This window comes from Rana temporaria, chromosome 9, assembly GCF_905171775.1.
Source record: "Rana temporaria chromosome 9, aRanTem1.1, whole genome shotgun sequence".
NCBI classification, from domain to species: Eukaryota; Metazoa; Chordata; class Amphibia; order Anura; family Ranidae; genus Rana; species Rana temporaria.
Genome location: NC_053497.1, coordinates 119,160,293 through 119,183,556, shown reverse-complemented (window position 1 = coordinate 119,183,556; position 23,264 = coordinate 119,160,293). Strand labels below are relative to the sequence as shown.

The following is a 23,264-nucleotide window of genomic DNA, read 5'->3' as shown; positions in this document are numbered from 1 at the left end:
ATGGAAGAGGCCTGGGTAATGGAAGGGGTCCGGGTAATGGAAGGGGCCTGGGTAATGGAAGGGGCCCGAGCAATGGAAGGGGTCCGGGTAATGGAAGGGGTCCGGGCAATGGAAGGGGCCTGGTATCTGTTGGAGGAATACAGGTATCCCTATCTCTTCCCCATTGTGTTGTAGTGAGCATTGTAACCGGACACCACTGTCACCTGTCATCTGATGGATCATCATGGCTGCTGTACTTATTGGGGCCCAGGCCTTGCTGCCTTTGGAGAACTACAAGTGTCAGCATGTCCTGCCCCATAGTGGGCTCTGCCATCTCCCGTGCACTCAGTAAACCTATGGACTGTATAGTTGTGGGGCTATACCTATCCTCAGTGACTGGGCACTCTGATGCCATCTGCACTATATGGCCGTGTATAGTTGGGGGACTACAAGGGTCAGCTTGCTTTATCAATGCCCAGATGTCTTCATAGGCAGCTGTTAGACATGGCCGATGTAGCTGCCAGCATGGCCTGTTTAGGTTGTCTTCGCAGTACAATGACTTCCATGCACTGGGCACTGCCCTCCTAATGGCTAAACACACATTGATTGGGAGACAGTAAGGTCTCCCTGTTTATTGGGGAACTACAAGCTCCAGCATGACCTGACACTGTTGTAGAACACTAATGTCACCTTTGTGGCCAGCTAGATGTTATTATATACAACGCATTTGTTAAAGATTGGAGAACTATCAGCACCAGTTTTTGGAGTCCGCTTAGATACATACGAGTCCATGCAATCAATATTTTACATTTGTGCTTTTGGGGTACCACAAATCTCAGCAAGACCTGACTCCCCCCTCCTTACGATGCAGTGATGGGATGCCACAGCTGGCTCCCTGACTGTTGTCTAAATCAGTGGCCCCCAAACTGCGGCCCGTGGGTCTACCTATATCCGGCCCCCGGGTCTTTACTTCCAGTGACACTGGTGATGGGCCACTATTCCTTCCACTGACACAAACAATGGGGTACAATTCCTCTCACTGACACCGATGATGGGACGCAATTCTTCCCACTAACACCAATGGTGGAGCACTATTCCTCCCACTGACACCAATCATGGGGCTCCATTCCTCCCACATACACCAATGATGGGGCACTATTCCTTTCTCTGACGCCAATGATTGGGCACAATTCCTTCCCCTGATACCAATGATGGGACACCATTCTTCCTACTGACACCAATGATGGGACTCTAGTCTTAACACTAACACTGATGATAGGGCACAATTCCTCCCACTGACACTAATGATGAGGCACCATTCCTCCCACTGACACCAATGATGAGGCACTATTCCTCCTACTGACACCAATGACAGGGCATTCCTACTGACACCAATGACGCGGCACTATTCCTCCAACTGACACCATGATGGGGCACTATTCCTCCCACTGACACCATGATGGGGCACTATTCCTCCCACTGACACCAATGATGGGGCACTATTCCTCCCACTGACACCAAATGATGGGGCACTATTCCTCCCACTGACACCAATGACGGGGCACTATTCCACTGACACCAATGACAGGGCACTCCCACTGACACCAAGGATGGGGCACTATTCCACTCACTGACACCAATGATGGGGCACTATACCACTGACACCAATGATGGGGCACTATTCCACTGACACCAATGACAGGGCACTCTTACTGACACCAATGATGGGGCACTATTCCTCCAACTGACACCAATGACGGGGCACTATTCCTCCCACTGACACCAATGACTGGGCATTATTCCTCCCACTGATAGCAACGATGGGGCATTTATGCCAGGGCATTTTCCACTAACCCCCCCAAGGTCTGAAGGACAGTAGACTGGGTTTGGAGACCCCCGATCTACATGATTAGTATAGGGAGGGTATTTCTGCTCTCATTGTGCCCTTAGTGGAGACTTCAGGGAGGCTCTGCCATGTACAATGCACTTCACAACAACCATAAAACCTACATGAGCATGGTGGTTGGATGCTGTCATAGAACTAGAAAGCCCAGCATGTCCTGAGTACATGTCTTCTCACTTTATAATGTCTTATGTGAAATGTTATCATGACACCAGTTGTGTTTATGAATGAGACAATGCAGGGAAGATCTGTGATGCCAGGGAATGGGAATTGCATGTGAAGGGGAATAAAGCCGAGTGTGATGAGGCTGGGGGATGGGACCGTGCTTTCTCTTGCACAGCGGAGGGGAGCGGCGATAGGCCATGGACTGATGCAAGCTCCAGGTTTTCTGATGACAGCAACTGGCTGATTCAGTGTATCAGGCAGCGGTGATGTGTCAAGTGCAGTAACCTCTAGCAACCAATCAGATCCTCATTACTAGAGGCAGAGCAGGGAGACGTAAGCAGCGATTGGTTGCTGAGGAACTTTGCTCTTTGCCTTCTATGATAAGCCAGCGATTGTTCTCTCTCCCTGGTGCTGGAGGAGTTAATAGCACACCAGGCGGACCCACCCTTTTGCCCATACAGGAGATTGGGATGCCCGTAGGAGCGGGATGTGGATGCAGGCATCTGATGGGTGGGTGGCAGATGGCAGCCGGGGAATTGATATGTCGGCAGTACTGGTTGCATTTTTGCCAGATGATCTTCGATCCGCCCGTGTGTTCTGGGTGTCTGTGCTATGGGTGGGGGCTCTTACCCTAGCTGGATACTCTCATTGACAAGTGTCAGGTTTCTGCCGGCAGAAAGGATCTGCACATCCTGGAATTCCAGCTAAACACAAGCACTCATGCAAACCTGCCTGCCAGGGTGTCACCAAGCAACATGACACTCCGAGGTGTCACGTGGCAGCACAATGTCTATAGAGAGTGGCAGGTGTCACATTGTAACAGGATGTCAGTGTCTATAGTGTTGGGGTCACACAGTAACAGGATGTCTCTGTAGAGAGTGTCGGGGTCACAGTGTAACAGCATGTCTCTGTAGAGAGTGTCGGGGTCACACAGTAACAGGATGTCTCTGTAGAGAGTGTCGGGGTCACACAGTAACAGGATGTCTCCATCGATAGTGTCGGGGTCACACAGTAACAGGATGTCTCTGTAGAGAATTTTGGGGTCACACAGTAACAGGATATCTCTGTAGAGAATGTCGGGGACACACAGTAACAGGACGTCTCCATCGATAGTGTCGGGGTCACACAGTAACAGGACGTCTCCATCGATAGTGTCAGAGTCACACAGTAACAGGATGTCTCTGTAGAGAGTGTCGGGGTCACACAGTAACAGGATGTCTCTGTAGAGAGTGTCGGGGTCACACAGTAACAGGATGACTCAATCGATAGTGTCGGGGTCACACAGTAACAGGATGACTCAATCGATAGTGTCGGGGTCACACAGTAACAGGATGTCTCTGTAGAGAGTGTTGGGGTCACACAGTAACAGGATGTCTCTGTAGAGAGTGTCGGGGTCACACAGTAACAGGATGTCTCTGTAGAGAATTTTGGGGTCACACAGTAACAGGATATCTCTGTAGAGAATGTCGGGGACACACAGTAACAGGATATCTCTGTAGAGAATGTCGGGGACACACAGTAACAGGACGTCTCCATCGATAGTGTCGGGGTCACACAGTAACAGGACGTCTCCATCGATAGTGTCAGAGTCACACAGTAACAGGATGTCTCTGTAGAGAGTGTCGGGGTCACACAGTAACAGGATGTCTCTGTAGAGAGTGTCGGGGTCACACAGTAACAGGATGACTCAATCGATAGTGTCGGGGTCACACAGTAACAGGATGACTCAATCGATAGTGTCGGGGTCACACAGTAACAGGATGTCTCTGTAGAGAGTGTTGGGGTCACACAGTAACAGGATGTCTCTGTAGAGAGTGTCGGGGTCACACAGTAACAGGATGTCTCTGTAGAGAGTGTCGGGGTCACACAGTAACAGGATGTCTCTGTAGAGAGTGTTGGGGTCACACAGTAACAGGATGTCTCTGTAGAGAGTGTTGGGGTCACACAGTAACAGGATGTCTCTGTAGAGAGTGTCGGGGTCACACAGTAACAGGACGTCTCCATCGATATTGTCGGGGTCACACAGTAACAGGATGTCTCCATCGATAGTGTCGGGGTCACACAGTAACAGGATGTCTCTGTAGAGAGTGTCGGGGTCACACAGTAACAGGACGTCTCCATCGATAGTGTCGGGGTCACACAGTAACAGGATGTCTCCATCGATAGTGTTGGGGTCACACAGTAACAGGACGTCTCCATCGATAGTGTCGGGGTCACACAGTAACAGGACGTCTCCATCGATAGTGTCGGGGTCACACAGTAACAGGATGTCTCCATCGATAGTGTTGGGGTCACACAGTAACAGGACGTCTCCATCGATAGTGTCGGGGTCACACAGTAACAGGACGTCTCCATCGATAGTGTCGGGGTCACACAGTAACAGGACGTCTCCATCGATAGTGTCGGGGTCACACAGTAACAGGACGTCTCCATCGATAGTGTCGGGGTCACACAGTAACAGGATGTCTCCATCGATTGTGTTGAGGTCACATTGTAACTGGATGTCTCTGTAGAAAGTGTCAGGGGTCACATAGTAACAGGATGTCTCTGTAGAGAGTGTCGGGGTCACACAGTAACAGGATGACTCAATCGATAGTGTCGGGGTCACACAGTAACAGGATGTCTCTGTAGAGAGTGTCGGGGTCACATAGTAACAGGATGTCTCTGTAGAGAGTGTCGGGGTCACACAGTAACAGGACGTCTCCATCGATAGTGTCGGGGTCACACAGTAACAGGATGACTCAATCGATAGTGTCGGGGTCACACAGTAACAGGATGTCTCTGTAGAGAGTGTCGGGGTCACATAGTAACAGGATGTCTCTGTAGAGAGTGTCGGGGTCACACAGTAACAGGACGTCTCCATCGATAGTGTCGGGGTCACACAGTAACAGGACGTCTCCATCGATAGTGTCGGGGTCACACAGTAACAGGACGTCTCCATCGATATTGTCGGGGTCACACAGTAACAGGGTGTCTGTTAATTGTGTTGAGGTCACATTGTAACTGGATGTCTCTGTAGACAGTGTCAGGGGTCACACAGTAACAGGGTGTCCCTGTCGATAACGTTGGGGGTCACACGATAACAAGATATCCCAGTCATGTGTATCAGCATCACGCTGTAACAGGATGTCTCTGTAGAGAATGTTGGGGTCACACAGTAACAGGATGTCTCTATGTAGAGCAGTAACCATTTTTCTGATTGCTCTAATCTTCAGCCTGCGGGATGGTTGTGGCCCTTTACTTGCCTTTATCTGGCCCTTGGGGCACTGTGCAGTCCACTGACACCAGTGATGGGGCACCATTCCTCCCACAGACAGCAATGCTTGGGGCACCATTCCCCCTACAGACACCAGTGATGGGGCACCATTCCCCCTACAGACACCAGTGATGGGGCACCATTCCCCCTACAGACACCAGTGATGGGGCACCATTCCCCCTACAGACACCAGTGATGGGGCACCATTCCTTCCACTGACACCAATGATGGGGCATTATTCCTCCCACAGACACCAATGATTGGGCACCATTCCTCCCACAGACACCATAGTTGGTGCACCATTCCTCCCATGGACACCAATGATGGGGCACTATTCCTCTCACTGACACCAATGATGGGGCACTATTCCTCTCACTGACACTAGTTGTGGGGCACTATTCCTTCAACAGACACCAATGATGGGGCACTATTCCTTCTACAGACACCAATGATGGGGCACTATTCCTCTCACTGACACTAGTTGTGGGGCACTATTCCTCCTACAGACACCAATGATGGGGCACTATTCCTTCTACAGACACCAATGATGGGGCACTATTCCTTCTACAGACACCAATGATGGGGCACTATTCCTCCTACAGACACCAATGATGGGGCACAATTTCTCCCACAGACACCAATGATGAGGCACCATTCCTACCATGAATACCAACAATAGGTCACCATTCCTTCCACTAAAACCAATGATGGGGCACTTTCTAATCCCACTGGCCGCAGTTCGGCCCCCTAAAGCCTCAAGGACAGTAAACTGGCCCTTTGTTTCAAACATTTGGGGACCCCTGCTCTAATCTAAATAAAGTGGAGCTGTGGCCAGTAAAAGGATGTTTGGAGACTCTGCAGGTACAGAAACCTACCTGTTGATCTGCCAGAAATGTGTCCAGCGCCTAAAGCTGACCATAGACTTTGTTTCCTTTCAGCCTGATCTGATTCCCCCATCCCATCTACACGGTGCGGATGGACAAACCTCCCGCTGCAACTATTTTATCTTTTTTACTGACAGCCAGCCCTGCAGCTGTCAGATTCCCTAAACAGCACCTGCATCAGTCAAGTCAAGGCCAGCAGTCAAGGCCAGCAGGGCCACCTACCTACTCAATGAATTTGGGCTGGTTCATGAGGAACCAACCGAAATGTACTCTTTGTATGGCCAGCTTAACCACTTAAGGACCCCTCACTGTATATATATATATATATATACATCATTTTTTTAAAAATGGATATCTCGGTAACGGCAGCAGCTGCTGCCACAACCGAGATATCCATCTTTTCAGTGAGCGGTCCTTTAGCCCAGGTTCACACTGGTACGATTTGAGATGCGATTTTTACATGTCAAATCGCATCTCAAATCGGCGGCATTTGCCGGCAATTGTCGGCAATGGCACTGTCCTAATCGGTGCGACGCCGCATCTGCGGCACTGCACCGATTTCAAAAAGTAGTTCCTGTACTACTTTTTGCGATTTCGGGCCGCGATTTACATTGAACCCTGCACAGATGTCTCTTAAATCGCGGCAAAACCGCAGCGGCGAAATCGCGGTAAAATCGCGTTTTTACCCCGATTTTGAATTCGCAGCAGTGTGAACCTAGCCTGTAACGATAACGGATTTGCCGCAAGATCACCGTTATCGGCAGCGGGAGAGGGCCCCCCTCCCGCCGCTCTCTCTTGCCCTCCGCCACGTACCGGAGCCGTCGGCAGCGGCGGAGGCGTTCGGGTCCTGTGCCGTGCTGGGCTGGGATACGAGTGAGGGCAAGATGGCCCCCACCCGTCCCCATAGCATAGCAGGGCAGAAGCGACGTCAAAACCTCACTTCCGCCCATGCGTCTTAAAGCAATATTTTCTTGTTGTCAATTTTTCAAATGACAATTTTTTTTTTGGCATTTCAGTCTAAATATGAGATCTGATGTCTTTTTGACCCCAGATCTCGTATTTAAGAGGACCTGTCATGCTTTTTTCTATTACAAGGGATGTTTACATTCCTTGTAATAGGAATAAAAGTGATCCATTTTTTTATTTTTTTTTAGTGTAAAAATTAATAAAATACATAAAAATAAATAAGAAAACAAAAACATTTTTTTTTAAAGCGCCCCGTCCCGACGAGCTTGTGCGCAGAAGCAAACGCATACAAACCACACAAGTGATGTATCACCGCGATCGTTAGAGCGAGAGCAGTAATTCTAGCCCTAGACCTCATCTTTAGCTCAAAAGATGCAACCTATAGAATTTTTTAAACGTCACCTATGGAGATTTTTAAGGGTAAAAGTTTGAAGCCATTCCACGAGCGGGCGCAATTTTGAAGCGTGACATGTTGGGTATCATTTTACTCGGCGTAACATTATCTTTCACAATATATAAAAGAATTGGGCTAACTTTACTGTTGTCTTCATTTTTTTATTAAAAAAAGTGTTTTTTTTTCCGAAAAAAGTGCGCTTGTAAGACCGCTGCGCAAATATGGTGTGACAAAAAGTATTGCAATGACCGCCATTTTATTCTCTAGGGTGTTGGAAAAAAAAATATATATATAATATAATATAATATAAAAAAAAAATGAGCACAATATGAAATACTTACCTTAGAATGAAGCCCTGAGAGAGCTGACATCCCCCCCCCCCTTCCGGGTTCACAGGCTCCAGCAATGGGCACTGTGAGTGGCCAGAGCCACAATGACATCACTCCCACGGATGCGCGCGGGAGCCACCGTTTTCGGCAGGGGCTCTGATGGTCCGGCACTGTTAGTCAGACCTTCAGAGCGCATGCCCTGATGATGCGATCGGCTGCATGCACTCTGACTATCTTGTAAACTGTGCAAGTTTAAGAGTTATTGACAGTACCTAAAGATGAGCCTTATTATAGGCTTACCTGTAGGTACTAGTGGTGTAACAGGGTTTACAACCACTTTAAGATAACACATTTCCTGACTTTAGAACCACGTTAAGTCCTGTTGTGGGCTGATGACACAGCATTTTTTTAAACGCAGTGGTGTCAGCCTTGACCACGTTTTTGTTTGCTGAATCACACCCCTTTTCTCATGTTCACAATATAAGCACTAATCAATTTGTAGTCCAAGAACTAGGAGGGCTAATCGGGAGATAACACAGGAAGTGTGCACAGGACCCAGGATAGCTCTGAATTTTTGACAAGATCAGCAGTTTTTTTTACTTATCAAACAGATATAACAAAAGACTTTCAATGGCATTATCAACAGACCAAAAGGGAGCGAAGTTCTGGGTTTAGTAACACTTTCATGTACAAATGTAAAATGTAACAAAATTGTACAATCCATAATGTGTACTCACTGAAAATACTTGATGGTAGATAAGACCTTTCCTAACATGTGTGATACTTGTATTGGAACTGATGAGTTGTTTTTTGCCGTCTGACATGGATTGTGTGCTTTTCAGGAATGTATCCTGTCTGGTATTATGTCTGTCAATGGAAAGAAGGTCCTGCACATGGACAGGAACCCCTACTATGGCGGAGAGAGCTCTTCCATCACCCCTCTGGAGGAGGTACGTATCCTGCCCAGCGTTCATTTTTATTTGTAATTGTATGCATTTAAAGAGCACATGTCACTAACCTAAAGTGAGCCACTGTAGAGCAAAAAATTCAAACTAGCTGTAATTGGTCTTTTTTTTTTTCTTCTTTAAAGTGGAGTTCCACCCGTTTTTTTTTTTCCCCCCCTAAAGAATCTTAAAAAAATAAAATTGAATTTTTTTTTTTATACTCACCTGAAAGGGCTGCGGAGGTAGGTCTGCTGCCTCTTCTTCCACCGCGGTGGATCTTCTGGCTCGTCCTCCGTCGCTGTGTCTTCTGGTGAATGAGCCGCGCTGCCTTCTGGGAACAATGTGTATCCCAGGAGACAGCCGCCCATTCACAAAGCACCGCGCGAGTCGTGCATGTGCAGTAGGAAACGGGCAGTGAAGCCATAAGGCTTCACTGCCTGCTTCCTTTAGTAAGAATGGAGATGCCAGGACAGAGCGATCGCCATCGGGGGACCGACATCGCGGGCGACTAGGACAGGTAAGTGTCATTATTAAAAGTCAGCAGCTACAGTGTTAGTTGCTGCTGACTTTAAAAAAATAATAATAAATCGCGGGTGGAATCCCGCTTTAAGGATGTCCCTGAGTTGTTTTCTGTATGCAAATTTCAGGCCACACCCCTTGCGTCCTTCAATGCATTGCATAAGCCTGTGTATAGGTTATTATTTTGCATTGAATTGTGCTAGAGCTGCTAGAGTACTAGGTCGGCCTACAAGTTGGAATTAGCATACTGAATGTATGGGACTCCAACCCCCCCAGGGCCAACAGGATCACTTCACACAGGTTAATTTGTTCTGTGTAGGTGGACTTATATTGACTGCTATTAAGCAATTAGCTAAGAATGTTTCACTTTGAGCTGAACTCCAGGCACACAGCTAAACACAGATGAAATAGAAATAAGGGAGCAGTGTTACCTGACAAATTGTTTGTATTTCAGTCCATCTGGTCCTTAGATTTGCACAGCACAGTCCTGTCCGGCAGGGGAGGAGACCTGATCATTCTTTGCTGCAACTTCGTCTTCAGGCTAGGTTTACATATGTGCAAATTGGATGTGGGTTTCACTGCATTCAATTCACATGATATGCAAGTGTGCCTGGCTTGCAATAGAGTCGGTTTACACAGGACCAGGGTAGCTGCAGTCTGCATGCCTCTTTGGGTCCAGTTCAGGTGCGAATCCAGGCAAAAATTCGGACCTGATTTGCAGCCGAACTGGTGAACAGGAACACACTGGACCCCATGCTGGGAACTGCTGCCACACATATGTGAACCCGGCCTTACTTCACCCCTCCACCTGCTAGACAGTCAATGGAGAAGCAGCAGAATGATGAGCTCTTCTCTCAGTCATTATGTTCTTTCCTCCTATCAGGATGCTTTGTGTACTATAGTACACCTCATTGGCTTCTTGTGCTATTTCTCTCTGCCTCAGTTTGAGCTCTGCTGTACAGAGACCACAAGAGGCTAATTCAAGTACTTACACTTTTTGCATTTAGAAAAAAAATACATTTAATGCTGTATTAACCACTTAACCCCCGGGCCATACTGCTAGTCAAAGACCAGAGCCCTTTTTGCGATTCGCCACTGCGTCGCTTTAACTGACAATTGCGCGGTCGTGCAACGTTGCTCCCAAACAAAATTGGCGTCCTTTTTTTCCCACAAATAGAGCTTTCTTTTGGTGGTATTTGATCACCTCTGCGTTTTTTATTTTTTGCGCTATAAACAAAAATAGAGCAAGAATTTTGAAAAAAAATAATATTTTTTACTTTTTGCTATAATAAATATCCCCCAAAAATATATAAAAAAAATTATTTCCTCAGTTTAGGCCGATACGTATTCTTCTACCTATTTTTCGTAAAAAAAAAATCGCAATAAACGTTTATTGATTGGTTTGCGCAAAAGTTATTGCGTTTACAAAGTAGGGGGTAGTTTTATGGCATTTTTATTAATATTTTTTTTTTTACCAGTAATGGCGGCGATCAGCGATTTTTTTTTTCCGGTACTGCGACATTATGGCGGACACTTTTGACACATTTTTGGGACCATTGGCATTTTTATAGCGATCAGTGCTATAAAAATGCATTGGATTACTATAAAAACGCCACTGGCAGGATAGGGGTTAACACTAGGGGGCGGGGAAGAGGTTAAGTATGTTCCCTGGGTGTGTTCTAACTGTAGGGGGGGTGGACTGACATGGGGAAATGACTGATCTTCTGTTCATACATTGTATGAACAGACAGTCAGGCATTTCTCCCCTAGTGGCCGCTTCGAGAGCCCGACGTATAGCTACGGGCTCTCGCACAGGGGAGCCGACCTGCCGTCGTATAACTGCGGCGGCTGGTCGGCAAGTAGTTAATAACTCCCTGTGTTCATGTCCTTTACATTGTGTGCCTGAGCTGAGTAGATTTATCTTTTCTATTTGTTTTGGTGAATATTGTTACATCAAGACAGAAAGTCATGGGAAATCCAACATTTTAGGCCCCTTTCACACGGTCGGACCGTTCAGGTCCGCCTGTCAGTTTTGTCGGCGGACCTAAACGGCCCCTTCATGCAATCCTATGGAGCAACGGATGTCAGCAGAGACATGTCCGCTGACATCCGACCCGATCTGGTCCGCCAAAATCAGATGTATGGCGATACGTCCCCATCCGTCCATATCGGATCGGGTGAGATCTGATGAAAACGGACATGCTGTCCGTTTTTATCAGATCTCTCCATAGGAGACAGCGGTGCTGCACAAGCCCCTCCCAGCTCAGTGAGCAGAGAGGGACTTGTCATCCGCCTGCTCAGCGGAGATCAGCAGAGAGATATCCCACTGAGCCGGCGGGAGCTGGCGGACTCTGCTGAGACGGATCCGCCTAGTGTGAAAGAGGTCTTATTTAGAGTTGTGACCAGAACAGGATATGAGAGCAAATCTTCCAATGGGGACAACTGTCGGGGGTTCCCCTGTGTTAGTAGCGATTCCTTCTCACTTTTTACTGCGTCTCCAAGACGGGAAGTGAAGGGAAATCTCTGTAATGGGACACAGGCAACAGACAATGAAAAAACGTTTTTGCTATATATACACTTAATGCCACGTACACACGATCGGTTCGTCTGATGAAAACAGTCTGATGGACCGTTTTCATCAGACGAAGTCATCGTGTTGGGGCCCCATCAGTTTTTTATCCATCAGTGAAAAAACTAGGAACTTGTTTTAAAATTATCTAATGGTTAAAAAACCGATAGAAAAAAATGATCGTCTGTGGGAACGTCCATCGGTTAAAAATCCACGCATGCTCAGAATCAAGTCGACGCATGCTCGGAAGCATTGAACTTCATTTTTCTCAGCACGTCGTTGTGTTTTACGTCACCGCGTTCTGACACAAACGTTTTTTTAACTGATGGTGTGTAGGTAAGACTGATGAAAGTCAGCTTCATCGGATATCTGATGAAAAATCCATCAGACCGTTTTCATCGGATGAACCGATCGTGTGTACAGGGCATTAAGGAGGGTACGTCCTAGGTATATATATATATATATATATATATATATATATATATATATATATATATATATATATATATATATATATATATATATATAATTCCATGTTAATAATACAAATGTTATTTTTAATGTGCTGCATGTAGTTAGCGGTGTTCTGTCTGTGTATAAGCCGAATGTATGAACCACAAGCCAGAATGAACAAAATTACAAATATTTGGTGAAACAATTTACTGGATAGATTATACATACAGGTATCCAAGATGATTTACTAGATACAGGGCCAGATTCAGGTATATCTGCGTCGGCGTAACGTATCGCATTTACGTAAACCCGCCACAAGTTTTACGGCCAAGTGCTTGATTCAGAAAGCACTTGCCTGTAAAGTTGGGGCAGCGTATCGTAAATCCCCCCGGTGCAAGCCCGCCTAATTCAAATGATCCGGGTAGGGGGCATGGATCATTTAAATTAGGCGCGCGCATGCGCCGTCCCTAAAATTTCCCGACGTGCATTGCGGTAAATGACGTCGCAAGGACGTCATTGGTTTCGACGTGAATGTAAATGGCGTCCAGCCCCATTCACGGAGGACTTACGCAAACTACGTAAAATTTTCAAATTGCGACGTTGGGTTGGGGGCGGGTTTCATTTAAATGAAGCGCGTCCCTGCGCCGAATGAAATGCGCATGCGTCGTTCCTAAATTTCCCGCCGTGCATTGCGCTAAATGACGTCGCAACGACGTCATTTTTTTAACTTAGACGTGACTTACGTCCATCCCTATTCACGGACGACTTACGCAAAAAAAAATTTTTCTAGAGACGACGTAAGAGAATGCGACGACCGCGCGTACATTCGTGGATCGTCGGAAAAAGCTCATTTGCATACCCGACGCGGAAAACGACGCAAACTCCACCCAGCGGATGCCGAAGTATTGCATCTGCGATCCGAAGGCGTACGAAGCCTTACGCCTGTCGGATCTTACCCAGATACCGTTGTATATTGGTTTGAGGATTCAAACGAAAGATACGACGCGGGAAATTTGAAAGTACGCCGGCGTACTTGCTCTGTGAATCTGCCCCATGGTTTGCAATGACTTTGGCTACAACCTTTGTGATCTTTCCACAAACCCAAATTTCAAGCCTGCTAGTGTTGCTTTAATGGGCTTCTCAAACAATAGTGCCAATCCAAATCTACAGTCTTTCTGGTTGTTATATGCACCATATTTCTAACAGTCTCTTAGTCCAGGCACCTAATTAGGGCGGAAGGCCTGTGGGTAGTTCCTAGATACCACATAGAGAAATAACTGGGTGTTCAGAAAATAACAAATGTTGTCCCATTAGGACAAAACGGAAGTATACTAGGTGAAACTGGTAGAAACAAACAGTGGGTGCAGAGAAAATTCTGACTATTTACAGGTGGGCCTCGCTGTTGTAGTCATTTGAAAAGAAGTGGGGCTGTTATCAGTTTTGGAGATGGGTTAGAAAATCTGTCATGGTCCCCATTGTGGTAATTCTGATTCCCTTCCTGTGGGATCAGTAGGACAGGAAGCGAGAGGAAAGCTCTTCAACTGGATTTAAAAAAACAATAAAAACCTTACCTGTCACAGATTTTGTCCCTTATCATCCTTAAACTTAAAGCAAAACAGTTGTAGCCCGAGATACAATTAAGGCAGATCTCTAGGTTTTAGTGAACTTTAAATAGTCTGTTTGGACCAAGGTGGTCTAAACAAATTAATTACTTCACCAACAGATGCAGCGGCAGATTTTTGGGGGGTATGTGGATAGATTATGGAACCTTTAGCCTTTACTAGCAGTTTAAGGGAGCAAAAACAACTGCTAGGTTTTATATAATTCTGGACTGAAAATTTTATAATTCTGGACTGAAAAAATTGGCTTTAGACACACTTTATAGCCATGTAATGGGTATCATATTCTTGGGCAAGCTGTACATAAACTACTAGTCCCGGCATGATCAGGTACCATATCTTGAATATTGTGTATAATCTTCTTTTTTACCTACAGCTTTATAAAAGGTTTGAGATCCCCGATGCACCCTCTGAGAGCATGGGAAGAGGACGTGACTGGAACGTGGACCTGATCCCCAAGTTTCTCATGGCTAATGGTGAGTATATATTGTATCACATCCCAGATGCATTGTAGGAGGGAGATCTACTAAAAGGCTTAAATGGAGCGTTTGCACACGACAGGTGCAGTGTTCAAATTTGACTCAGAATTCAAGGCCCCCCTCCATACCATTGCATCACAGTAACATGGGTATTTTGTGCATTGCGGTAATAAGAGGCACCGTTTGCAGTCTTCATGAAGAATGGCCCCCCAGTGCATATTACAGTAGGTGCCGATGGGCCCACACCACAATTAAAAGTAAAAATCAGGTCCTGTTTTTACCCAATTTTGTGCGCTGGCAGCACATTCTAAATCAGGGGTGCCCAACCAGTGGCCCGCGACCTCCTGCTATGGGATGGAATAGAATACTGTTATTAAAGGTCAGTTTATTACTAAAATCAGTGTATATATGGGCATATCTGTTCTGCAGTGGTTACGGGGCTTCTTTCGAACTAATCCGCAGATGCAGAGCAGTGCACCTGTGGGTTACCTGCACAGAGCCAAAGACTTCTGTTTTTACCTGCGAGTTTGGTGAGCTTTCTGAAAGTGCACCAACCCTGCAGAATATAATGGAAGTCTCCAGTTTTAGTAAATTCCCCTCCTTCTAAGGCTGGGCTCACACTTATGCGAATTGGATGTGGTTTCCCCCGTACCCAATTCGCATAACAGGAGATTCTCTCAATGGAGCCGGTGCACACAGCTCCAGGGCGGCCGCGGTCCGCATAGGAAAAGGGTCCTGTGCGTCTTTGGCTCAGTTTCAGGCAAAAATTCAGATCTGATTTGCCCCTGAAATGGAGAACAGGGAAACAACGGACCCCTGCTGCGAGCCGTGGCCGCAGCTAGTGTAAACCTGGCCTTATTGGAATCTGGAGCTGTTAAAAAAACATGGCCTTTTTATCTGCTTTTCAGTTAACCACAATTGTGAAAAAGTTGAGTAATCCAAACACAAAAACGATGACTGCGTGTTGTTGTAAAACAGGAAGCAAAATCTGAACACAATGTTGAATCCGAGCCACAGAAGAGGAAGCGCCTGGATTGCAGCTGTATGTCAGTTTAGCCGGAGCTTCTAAGAATTGTGATGCAAACTGTGTATTTTCTGGGTGCTAATCTTCCTGTTTGTCTGCCACCTAATCCGCCATACATCCACGTATACTCCTCAGTTGTACTTCACTGTACTCCACTTCTCAGAAGTACCCAAATGTTAGCAAAGGGTAATTTAGTAAAATGTCCAACAATCCCTCCACCCTCCTTTTTGACGCAGTGAGAATGATTCTGATTGGTTTCTGTGGGCAATAAAGGAACTACTTTATCAAAAAAACGCCAGTAGCTTTGCAGGGAGCCTTTCAGAGTTTTTTTTTAGCGTTTTTGCAATAGCTTTAATCAGCGTTTTTCAGTGTAGCTTTTTTTTTTTTAATAGATAAAAAACGGCACTTTGAACGCAAATTTCGGGCGTTCAGAAAAAAGCCAATAAACTCCAAAGCTCATTAACACTAAAAAACGCCCAGGTGTGCATGGGCACATATGCTAACATAGAGTTCAGTTTATGGGCTTTAACCACTTAGTCACCGCTCTATAGACGAAAGACGTCTACAAGGCGGTTCCTTAACTCTGGGAAGACGTCCATGGACGTCCTCCCAGAATCGCGCTCCCGCGCGCCCCCTGGGGCGGGCACACGGGAATGTCCGTGACCGCCGGGTGATAGCGGCGGTTTACCACGTGATCGCTCCGTCCAATGACGGAGCGATCACTTGTAAACAAACCGCCGCCATGCGATGACGCTGGTTCCTCCCTCCCCTCTATGTACTGAACGGTACAGTGTGAGAGAGGGGAGAGAGCGGATGCAGCACGAGTGCTGTGGGCTGGATCTGTGACAAATGCAGTCACAGATCCAGCCATCCATCCATCCCTACATGCTCAGCTATCCCTACCCATACTGTGCAATACACAATACCCTGTGCAATACCCCACACTACTCTGCAATACCCCACACTACTCTGCAATACCCCACACTACTCTGCAATACATCACACTACTATGCAACGTCGCCTATGGGGATTTTTAAGTAGCGAAGTGTGGCGCCATTCCACGAGCGTGTGCAATTTTGAAGGGTGACATGTTGGGTATCTATTTACTCGGCGTAACTTCATCTTTCACATTATGCAAAAGAATGAAGAAAAAATAAAAAATGTGCTAAATTTTATAACAGAAACAAAGACAAATTCATTTTTTTTTACAGAATTTTCAGTCTTTTTTCTCTTATAGCGCAAAAAATAAAAAACCCAACGGTGATTGAATACCACCAAAAGAAAGCTCTATTTGTGTGAAAAAAAAGACAAAAATTTCATATGGGTACAGTGTTGTATGACTAAGTAATTGTCATTCAAATTGTGAGAGCACCGAAAGCTGAAAATTGGTCTGGTTATTAAGTGGGTTTACGTGCCTGGTGGTCAAGTGGTTAAAAAAAAAAGCTAAAAAGCCAATAAACTGCAGTTTATCAGCTTCAGTGTGCATGGAGCCTTAAACTGAGGGATGCTGGTAGTGGGAGGGCTTATTCTAGGCTGGGCTACAGTTCTTTTGCCAGTCCTCTAGTAGGCAGCAGTATACCCAAAGATGAATGACATCCAGTGTCCCTTAATGGACTCCAAGAAAAGGATTTCACTGTTAGTACGAAAAATTCCGGTTTTACTGGTCTCGCTACACTGAGCCTCTAGGCCCAGGTTCACACTGTACAGCAGGAATTAAATTGTGCGAGTTCAGCTGAACTCGCACAATATCATACCCGCATGTCAGTCCCGACTTCGAGGGCAATTTCAGAGACATCTGTGTGGGTTTCTGCACATATGTCTATTGAAATCGCACCCGAAGTCCCCAAAATTAGTACAGAAACTACTTTTGGAAATACGTGCGGCGCCGCAAAGTCGGCATCGCACCGATTTGGACAGTACCATTTCCGGCAATAACTGCCGATTTGGCATGCGATTTGACATGCCAAATCACTGCAACGTGAACCTAGATCTGTTTGTTCTTGGGTTTTCCTTCATACCACTTTTTATTTCAAGGTGGCAATGGGCATAACAGCATGGCTGTACCAATGCAGGGGATGAGACAACCATGTTTCGAGTTTGTTGGCATTGGATTCACTACATAATGTTCTCTCTCTTGCTTTGGAATGTTGGTGTGTCAAGGAATGAAACAAACAAACTTGTAACCTCTAATCTTTTTTTTTATATAATTAAAAAAATAATTTTTCCTTACACAAAAAGTACATGACTACAAAAACCTGTAACCAAGAGGTAGCTTGACATAAAGGTGCTCAGTATTTAATCATGCAGTACTATGACACATAAACAAGCATTGGGTAAAGGAAAAGCAGAGAGGAGAGCAGAAAAAAACTAACGTGGATCAAACTTACTGCAACCTCCCCAGGTGGAACACACTTAAAGTGTTGTGCATTTGGAAGGGTAGTGAAGTATGACTAGTCACTGGCAGTGGGGTAAACGAATGTGTCGTACCACACGGGAGGCAATGTCCCAGATCCACAAAGAGGAGTGTCTAAAAGGTCCCACAGTTCCCAGACTTGATTGTAGTTATCTAAGGTGGTAGTGTATTCCATCCCTGGATCCTCATATGAAGTTCAACCAAGGAAGGAGGCTCCCCTCTATTATATTTGAGTGCAACTAAGCACCTTGCTGCTGTTGCACATGAGCAAGAAGTATTTTTTTCTAAGTTTTAGAAAATAATCGTTGGGGGAGTCCTAAAAGTTTTAGGATTAAAGGGGATTCAGTATCCAATAAAGGTGATGAATAAGGATGTGGACAACCTGCCTAAGTAGGGTATGATTATTGGGCAAGACCAGTAAATGTGTAGAGTTCCCAGCTCTATCTTGCATTGTCACCAGTGATTGTCAGCAGAGGAATATATGGAGCAATCAATGAAAAAGGGGATTCTGTACAGCATTTCCTTATATAGAGAAACATATTGAGCTTTTAGAGTTCCCTCTAATCTTATCTAAAGACCACAATCATTATGTTTTACTACAGATTTACTAGTACTGTATTATGAAGCAAAGCCATGGAAAACTGCTTAGCTGGTTAATAAAACTGTGATTTCTTTATAAAAGGAGTAGTAAATAATGCATTAATATGCTAAATAAACCATCTATTAACTATTTCCTTAATACAATTTATTAAAAAATATGGCCCCAAAAACTACAAACCATAGTTTTAAAAATATATGATGGCTGGAAAAGTACAGCACTGCAGAGGGCTCTACTAGGTTTCTGTCTAGTTGCACTTGATCAAAACTCACTCTTCCTCTCCAGTTTCTACTACGTTTCCACCCAGGATTGAAAGTATAACAAGCATATGGTTAATATGGGAACTATGGACCCAAGAGAGACAGTATTCTCAGAACATGGTATGAGTATTCAGCTTTCCCAATATAAGGAAACAATAACCCTGTTTTATACTTAATTTTCTAGGCCAGCTGGTGAAGATGCTTCTATACACTGAAGTTACTCGTTATTTGGACTTCAAAGTGGTGGAAGGGAGCTTTGTCTACAAAGGAGGGAAGATCTACAAGGTGCCATCCACCGAGACTGAGGCCCTGGCATCCAGTAAGTGAAGATCTTGTTGTTAAACATCAGGAAAATTACTGAAATTTTTATTATATCCCCAAATCTCTAATATAGGAGAGCCACATACAGCTTTGTTTTCTGGGGTGATTGTAAAATATATTAAAGGACAATTTACAGTGAGGAAAATAAGTATTTGAACACCCTGCTATTTTGCAAGTTCTCCCACTTGGAAATCATGGAGGGGTCTGAAATTGTCATCGTAGGTGCAGGTCCACTGTGAGAGACATAATCAAAAAAAAAAAAATTCAGAAATCACAATTTATGATTTTTTAACTATTTATTTGTATGATACAGCTGCAAATAAGTATTTGAACACCTGTCTATCAGCTAGAATTCTGACCCTCAAAGACCTGTTAGTCTGCCTTTAAAATGTCCACCTCCACTCCATTTATTATCCTAAATTAGATGCATCTGTTTGAGGTCATTAGCTGCATAAAGACACCTGTCCACCACATACAATCAGTAAGAATCCAACTACTAACATGGCCAAGACCAAAGAGCTGTCCAAAGACACTAGAGACAAAATTGTACACCTCCACAAGGCTGGAAAGGGCTACGAGGAAATTGCCAAGCAGCTTGGTGAAAAAAGGTCCACTGTTGGAGCAATCATTCGAAAATGGAAGAAGCTAAACATGACTGTCAATCTCCCTCGGACTGGGGCTCCATGCAAAATCTCACCTCGTGGGGTCTTAATGATCCTAAGAAAAGTTGAGAAATCAGCCCAGGACTACACGGGAGGAGCTGGTCAATGACCTGAAAAGAGCTGGGACCACCGTTTCCAAGGTTACTGTTGGTAATACACTAAGACGTCATGGTTTGAAATCATGCATGGCACGGAAGGTTCCCCTGCTTAAACCAGCACATGTCAAGGCCCGTCTTAAGTTTGCCAATGACCATTTGGATGATCCAGAGGAGTCATGGGAGAAAGTCATGTGGTCAGATGAGACCAAAATATAACTTTTTGGTCATAATTCCACTAACCGTGTTTGGAGGAAGAAGAATGATGAGTACCATCCCAAGAACACCATCCCTACTGTGAAGCATGGGGGTGGTAGCATCATGCTTTGGGGGTGTTTTTCTGCACATGGGACAGGGCGACTGCACTGTATTAAGGAGAGGATGACCGGGGCCATGTATTGCGAGATTTTGGGCAACAACCTCCTTCCCTCAGTTAGAGCTTTGAAGATGGGTCGAGGCTGGGTCTTCCAACATGACAATGACCCGAAGCACACAGCCAGGATAACCAAGGAGTGGCTCTGTAAGAAGCATATTAAGGTTCTGGCGTGGCCTAGCCAGTCTCCAGACCTAAACCCAATAGAGAATCTTTGGAGGGAGCTCAAACTCCGTGTTTCTCGGGCAACAGCCCAGAAACCTGACTGATCTAGAGAAGATCTGTGTGGAGGAGTGGGCCAAAATCCCTCCTCCAGTGTGTGCAAACCTGGTGAAAAACTACAAGAAACGTTTGACCTCTGTAATTGCAAACAAAGGCTACTGTACCAAATATTAACATTAATTTTCTCAGGTGTTCAAATACTTATTTGCAGCTGTATCATACAAATAAATAGTTAAAAAAATCATACATTGTGATTTCTGGATTTTTTTTTTGGATTATGTCTCTCACAGTGGACATGCACCTACGATAACAATTTCAGACCCCTCCATGATTTCCAAGTGGGAGAACTTGCAAAATAGCAGGGTGTTCAAATACTTATTTTCGTCACTGTATGTCATACTATATTGGGTAAAACATGGAGGTTGGGACTTGTTTTAGGGACGTGGGTTTAATTCCATCCCACCAACTTGTTTTTCTGCAGACCTCATGGGCATGTTTGAGAAGCGGCGTTTCCGCAAGTTCTTGGTTTTTGTGGCCAACTTTGATGAGAATGACTCAAAAACATTTGAAGGAGTGGATCCCAAGAGCACAACCATGAGAGACGTCTACAAGAAATTCGACTTAGGCCAGGACGTCATTGACTTTACAGGACACGCTCTGGCCCTTTATCGAACTGATGAGTAAGTGGATTTATTAAAGCGGTGGTAAACTGTAAAAAAAAAAACTGGTCCCCCTGCAGATTAATGTCATAATGTACTAGTATACACCACATACTAGCACAATATGACAGACTTACCTATAAAACGGATGTGCTGTCATCATTAATTCCATCTGCTAATCAGTTTTTTTTTTTCTATTTCAGATATCTGGATCAGCCTTGCCTTGAAACTATCAATCGTATCAAACTATACAGCGAGTCTTTGGCGAGATATGGGAAGAGCCCCTACCTGTACCCTTTGTATGGACTTGGTGAACTGCCACAAGGGTTTGCTCGGTAAGGTGACATTGGGTCTAATACATTTATAGGAAGATCAAACATTGGTGGGGTTTAAGTTGCTCTAAGCAACTAGTCAGTTGTTAGGGGCATTGTTTGTTCTGGACATTTCATTCATTTCCCTAGACATCAAATAAGTCTTTTACTCTGTTTATCCTCACAGGCTGAGCGCAATCTATGGTGGAACATACATGTTAAACAAGAGTGTAGATGAGATTGTAATGGAGAAAGGAAAGGTGGTGGGAGTAAAGTCAGAGGGAGAGGTAAGTTCTAAACCAGTGACCGGAGGATATCGAAATGTGGTGTTTTAATGTTTGGGCTAATGATGCATTTTCAAAGTCTGCAAGTTCCTTAAATATGTATGGACAGTACAAGCCCTGGGTTTTTGAATTGTGCATACATTTCAGAAATATTTCTGTCTAGACATTAGACATCTGGCGAATTTCTAAGCAGTGACTGTAGGCCTGTTGTATCATCAAACAGTGACTGAATATCTGGCGAGTTTCAAAGCAGTGTTTGAAAGTTTTTTAAAACTTTTTTTAAGCAGTATTATGAAATCTTAAACTCATCAGTGTCTAGATAAATAAAATACCCTGAGCATTATATGGCAAGTTCCTGAATAGTGTTTTAAGATCTGTTGGGTTACTGAGCAGTGTATATATTGTATGTCCATTGAATTCCTGACTGTTCTTGAGCAGTCCCAAGCTGTGTCCGCACTTCAGGTGTGTTCCTGAAAAGTGTCTAAATGTGTGGTGGGTTCCTGAATATTTTCCTGAGCCTGGTGAGTTCTGGAGCCTTGTTAGATGCATAGTGAGGTCCCAAGCAATGTCTAAATGTATGGTGGATTCCCAAACGGTGTCTTAAACTGAATCTGTGACATGGATATGGTCATCGAGTATTTACATGTTTTTAACAGGCAGGAATGCTGTAGCTGTAGGCACTTAGAGAAATTCATCCTCAAAGTTCACAAGCAGTGAAGTTGTCCAAGTTGTTCTCGACAGCTCAGCCCACTTTGATTCCCCCTGCCAAAGTACATGCTCTTTGTTCCAGATTAATTTTCTACTGAGTGCTAATTTACTATATCTTTGAAATCAATATATACATATATCTGGGGGGTTTCTGGGCAGAGTGTATCTGGTGAGATCTGAAATGCTTATTTGTTTCAAGAGTAAGGGAACATAACTAATCACATTATGCCTGTATCATGTAGGTGGCACGTTGCAAGCAACTTATTTGCGACCCCAGCTACATTTCTGACCGAGTACGCAAGGCTGGTAAGGTAATCCGCCTCATCTGCGTCTTGAGTCATCCCATCAAGAACACCAACGATGCCAACTCTTGCCAAATCATCATTCCACAGAACCAGGTCAACAGGAAATCAGGTGAGAACAGCGGTGGAGTTATTAATTGTACAGACTGACGAGAATTAGATAATCAATGAAAAGTAAACTTTGTACTTCTGTTCTAATGCAGACATCTATGTGTGTATGATCTCCTACGCACACAATGTGGCTGCACAAGGAAAGTATATTGCTATCGTCAGCACCACGGTGGAAACACAGGAGCCTGAGAAAGAGATTGAGCCAGCCCTAGAGCTGCTGGAGCCTATAGACCAAAAGTAAGAATCTACATGATATCTGCCAAGACTTTTTCCTAAAATCTGTGATTGTCACTGTGTAATGTGCATGGATAAACTTGCAGAAATAAGTATTACCTATTCATTAAATACAACAAGTGAACACTTTAACCTCCTTTTGTTTGTAATAGAGAGCAACCAGTATTCAAACTCAGCTGTCCAGTAACTGACAACCTCTCGGTCTATATAATCTGTGTCTGCTATTTT

At 44.8% G+C, this 23,264-nt stretch overlaps 1 protein-coding gene across 1 annotated transcript in view; it reads left to right on the top strand.

Annotated features, from left to right (window-relative positions):
- Window positions 1-23,264, top strand: part of GDI1 (GDP dissociation inhibitor 1) — a 40,193-nt gene that overhangs the window by 1,435 nt on the left and 15,494 nt on the right. The window contains exons 2-9 of the mRNA XM_040324285.1: window positions 8,719-8,826; window positions 14,357-14,456; window positions 18,939-19,073; window positions 20,909-21,107; window positions 21,290-21,421; window positions 21,585-21,684; window positions 22,632-22,803; window positions 22,895-23,039. Coding sequence (XP_040180219.1) covers window positions 8,719-8,826; window positions 14,357-14,456; window positions 18,939-19,073; window positions 20,909-21,107; window positions 21,290-21,421; window positions 21,585-21,684; window positions 22,632-22,803; window positions 22,895-23,039 — 1,091 coding nt within the window. The remainder of the gene's footprint in view (window positions 1-8,718; window positions 8,827-14,356; window positions 14,457-18,938; window positions 19,074-20,908; window positions 21,108-21,289; window positions 21,422-21,584; window positions 21,685-22,631; window positions 22,804-22,894; window positions 23,040-23,264) is intronic.